The following is a 7,782-nucleotide window of genomic DNA, read 5'->3' as shown; positions in this document are numbered from 1 at the left end:
GGGCTCCAACTGGGGCCTCATCATGAACATCGTCAACAGCATCGTGGGCGTCAGCGTGCTTACCATGCCCTTCTGCTTCCGACAGGTGAGCAAGGCCCGCCCCGCGCGGCGGGCATGCGTCACCCCCCCTCCCCCCGCCCGCGGCCCCATGAGCCGGGCGTGAGGGGGCGCCTGGCTCAGGGGGGTCCCTGAGGCCTTCCCCTCCCTCCCCCCGCCATGCATTGGCGTGTCCCCCGTTGCCTCCTGTACGGGAGGTTTCTCGTGGCCGGGAGGGAGACGGAGCTGGCCCCTCTCGCGTGCAGCCCCCTGTGCGGCTGCTCCACGCTTAACATCACGGTTACGTTCTCGAAAAACGCGACTCGAAGCAAAACGGCGTTAAGCGAATCCAAGCAGGAGCGACCTGTTGGCAGACGCCGGCCAAACGACGTCGTCATGACCGTCGCGGGACTTTCAAACGAGCACGTTCCCCCTAAGATCGGTGACGTCGTGACAGAACGAGGGTAGCCGGGACGGCGCTCGGCGAGGAGCACCTGCATTGGAGGGGCTTTGAGTCGGAGGCCGTGCCCGTCCCGTGCTCGAGGAACGACCGATGCTCTTTCCTCCAAGCGTGCGTCCGATCGCTCCGTGAGGCGGAGAGCTGCCGGTGCGGGTTGTCGCTGGCTTTCGGAGCGGGGGCAGGCGAGAAGGCGGCATGGGCCTTGCTTCACGCTTCTTAGCCTGGAGCTTTAGATCAGGTTTAACCAGCGAGACTCACAGTTGTGAGGAGAGGCGAGGTAGGCCACGCGCGGTAGCCGTGGGACCGCGTATTGATCCTGGTCAGGCAGGGTTGTGTGTTGTCAGCTCAGCTCTCAGCGGTGACATAGACCAGGGGAGGCCAACCTGTGGCACGCGCGCTGCGAGTGGCCTGGGCGGTGTTGATGGGTGACACGTGGCAGATCGAGCAGGGAGCGGAAAGCAGAGCAGCAGATTGGGCGGAAGAGGAGGATCGGCGTGGCACTCAGGGCCGCACATCTGTCAAATGTTGGCCCCCGCTGACATAGGTCATAGGAAAGCAGGGCTGGAAGGGACTTCACGAGGTCACCTAGGCCAGCTCCCTGCTCGAGACTGGCCATGAAGCTGGACCTACCTCAGTCTTCATTCAGAGTGAGGGAAAGCACCAGAGACGTCTGTCCTTTTGCCAGATGTCATGTTTTCCTCCTGAACAAGGTCGCCCTAGAAGAGCTTCCTCCCTTCTCCCAACTGGGGGTAACAAAACTGGGACGCCTGCATCCTTACTGGTGCCGTGCGGCTTATGCAGCATGCTGGGCTCTAAGGCTTTGCAAAGCAATCCTCTGGCATCTTATGCCAAGAGGTGTGTCCCGGCTTTGCCGATCTGAGGGTTGCCAGGGCCCCATCTAATTTGAATAAAATGAATGCGAACAGCATTGGCAATTACAGTCCTTCCTGTTTGAGGTCCCTAGTTTACAAAATGTTTAATGATTAACATCATCTTTTGCAAACGCCCGCCAGCACTGCGTGGCTAACAGCGCAGGTGGTTTGGGTGTAAACTTTCTGAACAGCCTCTTTCACCTGGGAGGAGGAGTAGAGTCTGGGCTTCTGTGCCAGCAGAATACTAAGTGCGTGGGGCAGTGTCCTACAACGGGCTCTGGCAGGGCCCGAACAGGGCGAAGGCTTGAAAGGTGTGTTCTGCAAATTGTCCTGCTTTGCTGTTTTGGGCAAAAGCATCACTCCAGAGTTGTATAGGAACAGGTGACTGCTCTGTGCCTCTGCTTCCAAAGTGGGCACACAAGTGAGATAGAACTAGCGCATCACATTTGAGCTGGCTGCATTTGAAGGAGGCATCTCCCTTCTCAGGCAAGAGTGTGGCTGAGAAGCTGAAGGTGCCACAACCTCAAAGCAGGGGGTACGTGGCTTTCCAACTGGCGCTTGGACGTCTTTCTTTTTTTTTCCTTCCCTTCCAGTGTGGCATCGTCCTGGGCGCCCTGCTGCTGGTCTTCTGTGCTTGGATGACTCATCAGTCCTGCATGTTCCTGGTGAAATCGGCCAATCTTGGCAAGCGCAGAACCTACCCGGGACTGGGTAAGGATTTTGATCTCTAGGGCATGCCATTATCTTGTCCAGCTTTGACACTGAGGTCTGAATTATTGACGCAGGATTTTGGTGTAGCTCCTGCTATACTTAGCTCCCCTGTTAATCTTTTCTCCTGCTTCATGTTGCCTGAGGGTTGAATTCTCCCTTTGCCTGGGCCCAAGATTGTTTTGACTCTGCAGTGCTGAAGAACGGGATGCGGTGCTGAATGATCAAAACACGAGGTTGCAGGAGTTGGCAGAGCAGGCGTCTGGTGTGAATTATTGGCCTCAGCACAAAACCCACTAGCTTCCCCACCCAGCGTGCTGCTGAGGACATTGGGTTCTGCCAGTAGAGAGCCTGGCATAGAACATGGGCTTTCTGGAGCTCAACTGTGTAAGCGTTTATAGCAGAGCAAGGGGGAGAGGAGAGGAAATGGTGCACTGAGTTCCAAGTGGCCAAGAAAATAAAAACATCTGCAAGATTCATGTGTGGGTTCTTGGCAGAGGGAGCTGTCCCTCTTCCTTACAGCTCGTCTGCTCAGCATTGGCGCCAAGATTGGCATCTGCTCGTGACCTCTGTTCTGTTTCCCAAGGATTTTGGGGGAAGGAGGAGACGGTCGGGTTTGGCCTGAGGAGCTGGAGCTCTCGTGATTGGCACACAAATGAAGGGCTGCTGATTGGAAGGCACTCTCCAACTGGGAAACAAATGGAGGTGCTGATGGGGCAACTCCTGACGGGGCTCAGTTGAATTGCTGTGTGGGGGGTCAGGAATCAGGCTGCGCACGCAAAATCTTTGCCTCTGCAGCCCTGGGAGATTCTCACCTCTGGAAATCCTATCCTCTGCCCTCCGGTGGCCTGACGCCCATCCTGCATCTCCTGCCTTGCTTAGTTGCCTGTGTTCCCACCTCCTGGGGGAGTTGGTGCAGAGAACTGGCTGGTCTCGCTGTTTGTATGAGACTGAAAGCAACGTGCTGTCTGTGCAGTGACCCTGCTGCTGACAGATGGACGCCCTTGGTGCATTAAGTACCCAAGGCTTCGTCGTTTAGCTGCGTGGTGTGGCTTCTGCCAAAATATATATCTACCAGCAGCAGGAAAGAGGGGAAAACTTGTGGCCTCAAAGGTTGTGCCTCCAATACTGCAGAGGCGACTCAATTATAGTTAAGCGCTCAGGTGGAGTACTGTTGGCTCAGTCCCCCTGACTCAGCTGGCTGGAGTGCCTCTCCCACCCCCTTCCTTGCAACAATGAGGCTTTGTGCGGCGCTGCGCCTTTGTTGAAGCAAATAGAGTCCCCCTTCACCTTGGAGTGTCTCCCAGGAAGAAGCGCTCCTCTGGCCTTTCTGAAGCCAAGGAGCTCAGATACACAGAGGGGCCAGTAACACTTCCAAACTTCCTGGCACTGCCTGGCACACAAACACTGGCACGGAAAGAACCAAACTGCCTTCCCTTCCTCTCCTCCCTCCTCAGCTCTGGGAGAGGTGCCACCACGAGCAGCCAGAGGAGGGCCGGCACTGAGAAGGAAAGGCATCCTCAGCCCAAATGAAAGCAGCGCTCCTCCAGTGCATCCTAATACATCAAGGTTGAGCGGCTCTACACAGACGGCCTTTGTCGCCATCCGCGGGTACATCTGCGAGGGAGCCTGGCAGCCCCTGCAGCTGATTCTGTGGGAGGCTTTGGCACCGCGGAAAGATGCAAGAAAGTTTTGCCAATGAACTTTGAGTGGCCAGGTTCTTCCGGAGGAACGTTCAGAGCGATGGATGCAGCAACAAAAGAGCCAGGGCTGGGATAGGCCCATGTCTAGAGTAAACACTTTCATTTATGCAGCGCTTTCTGCATGGGGGAGTATCTGTATATATCTCTAACTGATAGCTGGCAAAGATCTTGCACCCCATGCTATTGTGTAGCAGCAGCTGCCAGTGTACAGCAAAGTGGTACAATAGGCTGGGATTTCAAGAAATGAGAATTGCATCTAACAGGTACTCTTGGGGGAATAGGGATATAGGATGGGATGATTACAGACTATGTGAGCTCAGGACAAGCAGCGCCCTGGCCCCTTATCCCAAAACAAGGCACGATGCTTCCTGTGGCAGACCCAGCTTTGGGGTGGAAAGCCGTCTCCAGCACTGACCAGACCCAGCTCTGCTCAGCTGGTGATTCCTGTGGGTTTCCGGAGGTCGCATTTGGAAGTCTTTTGTCTGTGCAAAATTATGCAGCCACTCCCCTCTTGCCTCTTTGGGAAGATAAAGGATCCAATTTTCCTAGTGTCCCCAGATGGGGACATCTGGCATAATGTCTGAAGACTCGGTCTCATTAAAACATCATTTCAGAATAGCCAAGGAGACTGATTGTTTCTTAAAATCCCAAGCCTAGCCTAGCCAGCAGCAGTAGTTATTATGTGGAGGTGTCCGCCTTTCTACACAAACTAACAACAACCAGGCTGATTGCAATGAAGCAATAGCAACAATCCTTTTGAAGCTCAGTTCGTATAACAAGCCTCTCTTCAAGTGGCTTATCTTTTTACTGCCTTTATGCCTTCACCTCAGATAGGCACTGCCTACTTCTACCAGTCAGCACTGTCTTTTCCTCTTTGCTAGGAAACCCCAAACAGGGACAAGACAAAATCCAGAAGCTTTTCTAATGGCATGGCCTCTTCTCGTGTGCAGTCAGCTTACAAGACTCAGCCAGCATTTTGCCTTGCTCTTCTCCAAGTTGTCATCTGCCTTCTGGGCTTCCCCACATGACAGAAGCCATGACTTGCTTTTCTAACGGTGCCCCCCCCGCCCCTTCCCTCCTTTTTTCCTGCTCTAGGGCGGGATGTTTGGTTTCCTTCATTTTCAAACTAAGGAGATTCCAAGGAAACAGGAGATGCTGGAGGTTATGGAAGGCACTTCCAGAGATGAGCCCACTGCATTGGCTACCACCAGGAATGTATACTGCACGGCCACATCTAGAGAACCAGCAGGGAAAACCATGCTGCTCTTTGCTTGATTTGACCAGTGTTAACTACAGAGGAGCAACGGGAATACAATGTGGCCTGTGTCAGAACTGGAGGTCCGACTTCCCCTGTCTTTCCCCACCCACCCAGAAAGATACCTCTAAAAATATAAGCTGAGCTTTCTTGGCATTTTCTGTTTCAGGAAGAGCAATGATTTAAACAATACTGATCATTTTCTTCTACGAGCTATGACCAAAGTATGGGGGGGTGGGGAATCTCTTGGCAAAATCCCTTTGGTGTGGGTTGTGAGCACTGGGTATTCTGGGTATGGAACTGAGCATTCTGGGCACCATCTCCGCTCTCCCATCCAGCAACGTCCAGCGGTTGAGTTGGAGTGGAAAGATAAAAATAAAAATGGGAACTTGATTGAAATTTTGCACTGCAGTCGCTTTTTGCCACGCAACATCTTATACATGCATATTTTCTCTTCCGCACTCACTTTTTTCTAATGGTTGCCATGTGTAACTGCTATTTAACACTGCTTTTTTTTTTTTTTTTTTAACAAGGGAGGGTGGAAGAGGCGGGGAAGAAACCTGTTTTGTCTCTTTCTTCCATCTTCTGATGTGGTTTTTGATTTGTGGATGATGTGCCCAAAAAAGAAACTGGGAGTGAGGGCAAGAGAAACCAGCCCCAAAATACAAGCCCAGTGGGTTCCAGCGGAATTGCCCTGTGGCACCAGCATTGTTTAATTATGAACCGATGTATGTGTCGTGTTCTAAACCCTTCAGTGACTGACTGTGGTGTATTTTTTTTTCTTTTGTGCTAGCATTTCACGCCTATGGAAAAGCGGGGAAGATGCTAGTGGAGACCAGGTAATGTGCTATCTATTGAACACCTGTTCTCCATGCCCTCATGTGACTGTGGTCTGGTGTAGTGCGCCTGTCTCTTATCCTCCTGCTTCCTGCAATCCTCCCTCGCCACCTAAATCTAGATAGTAAGCAGAGCCACTTGGACTGGACCTCATTTTCATCTCTGTGCATCTGTTTTACATAAGATGCTTATCAAGCTTTCTTTGCACCCCTTTTTCCAAGTGGGAGAGCATGCTCAGTTGTTTGTGAGAGGTTGGGCATCTAGAGGCCTGAGCCTCAGCCCCTATTCTGCCCACGCTCATTGGGAAACCTGGGGTGTGAGTGTTTCGCAGCCTGCCTTTTAGAGGCACTAAACTGCCAAAGTCCTCGTGGAAGCCAGTGGAGGCAGGTGCATTCAGTACCCCTGCATATCAGTCCTTAGATTTCCTGCGTGCCTTGCATTCCCCGTTGGCTAACACTGCCTCGTTGCTTGGAATGCAAGTTAATAATTGCGTATTTGGGGAGGGTGAGCAGAAATCCTGAGTTATTTAAGGCTAATGCAGGTCTCTCTTGTGGGCTATAACGTGTCTATTCTTAAAAGTGCTGTATGCAGCCGTTGAAAGGCTGTGTGGGCAGTGATGAGGAAGCCTACAGCAACCTGGTTTAACTGTCCCAGGTGGGGTGGTTGAGTAGAGGTTCTCAGGCTGAGGTCTTTCAAGATCTGGCTGGTCAGATGGTGCTGACTTCTCTCTGTGTTCCCAGCTGCTGAATGGCTGTAAGCAACGGCTAAAAATACACAAAAAAGTTTTCTAATTTTTGCTTTTCCGTGCAAGCAATTGGTGTCATTGCCCCAGGGATGTTGTACCATCGGAAATCAGGGGAAGTGGTCCATGCAACCATGAATGGGAGGGGAAGTGGTTCACGAGACAGTCTCTTCATGAAAATGTGGTCTGTGTTGTGAAAAGCACTGGAGAACCTCTGCTCTGCAGTGGAGACTTGTAACCCAGCCTCTGTGCTGGGGCGGAGGGGGGCTGTTCTCCAGAGCTGAGTGCTGCTTTGACCTGATTGTTGGGAAAGCGCTGGCAGAGGTTGCCATCTCCAGACAGCAATTAAATCAGCACGCCTGCTGTGAGCAGAACCCCCTCTTTGCTGACTCGCAAAGATGCTGCACGTGGCAGTGAACTGAGTAGTACCGCTTTGGGTTTTGCTCTGCCAGAATCAAATGAGGAAAGATAAAATTGTTGAGGGAAAGACCTTGTTTTCAGGCTTGCGAAAGGACAGAGTCTCCCATGAGAGCCAGGTAGGCGGGCCTCTGCCACTGCATGCAGCCCCCCTGGGTTTTCGCAGTCTGCAAAACTCAGGGCTTGTCTTCGCAAGGATGCTCAGAAAGTCGAAGCTGAATTAACCAAAGCAGTGAAGTCCAAGTGTATTAGTTCAAGAGCATTACCTTCCTGGGTGGACACCCCCATGCAGAAGCAAGCAGGACTAAAGCCAGGATGTTAATGTGCTTCAAAATCCTACCAGTCGTTAATTTAGCTTAGCTTGCCTGAAGACTGCGGTGTAGAACTGACCTTAGTGAAACAGCTTCTAGCAGTTCCACTCTGTCCCAGGTGACTTCTCCCCTTCATAGCCCTCGTCTGTCCTAAGTATCCTTCTTGGTTTTCCACTTGTGGTAGCAACAGCAGGGGCTGTCATACAGACCAGGAGTTGGTGGCATCTGGCACTTTAACCATGGGCACCATGGGAGCAGGGTAGATAGAATAACATGGCCTGTGCCAGCATCTTGTGGGGGCCACTGTTACCACCAGCACTTCTCTTAGAACGTCTCCTATAGTTCTCAGAAGTCTCACGTTCACCTAATCAAAGCACAGCCTCCCAAATGCTCACCTTCCAGGAATGCAGCGGGGATTGTACCTGGGAAGCAGCGTGTGCT

At 52.3% G+C, this 7,782-nt stretch overlaps 1 protein-coding gene across 10 annotated transcripts in view; it reads left to right on the top strand.

Annotated features, from left to right (window-relative positions):
* Nucleotides 1-6: 6 nt before the first annotated feature.
* Nucleotides 7-7,782, top strand: part of SLC38A10 (solute carrier family 38 member 10) — a 39,379-nt gene continuing 31,603 nt past the window's right edge. Inside the window, exons 1-5 of one of the 10 annotated variants that reach the window (XM_025216905.1) lie at nt 1,349-1,679; nt 1,962-2,079; nt 3,534-3,868; nt 4,875-5,117; nt 5,828-5,873. In XM_025216905.1, coding sequence (XP_025072690.1) covers nt 4,963-5,117; nt 5,828-5,873 — 201 coding nt within the window. In that variant the 5' untranslated portion in view covers nt 1,349-1,679; nt 1,962-2,079; nt 3,534-3,868; nt 4,875-4,962. The other 9 variants (XM_025216902.1, XM_025216904.1, XM_025216899.1 and 6 more) reach the window with 9 other exon arrangements.

The sequence above is a fragment of the Alligator sinensis genome, unplaced genomic scaffold, assembly GCF_000455745.1.
Source record: "Alligator sinensis unplaced genomic scaffold, ASM45574v1 scaffold1200_1, whole genome shotgun sequence".
NCBI classification, from domain to species: domain Eukaryota; kingdom Metazoa; phylum Chordata; order Crocodylia; family Alligatoridae; genus Alligator; species Alligator sinensis.
This window is presented reverse-complemented; position numbering and strand designations above follow the sequence as displayed.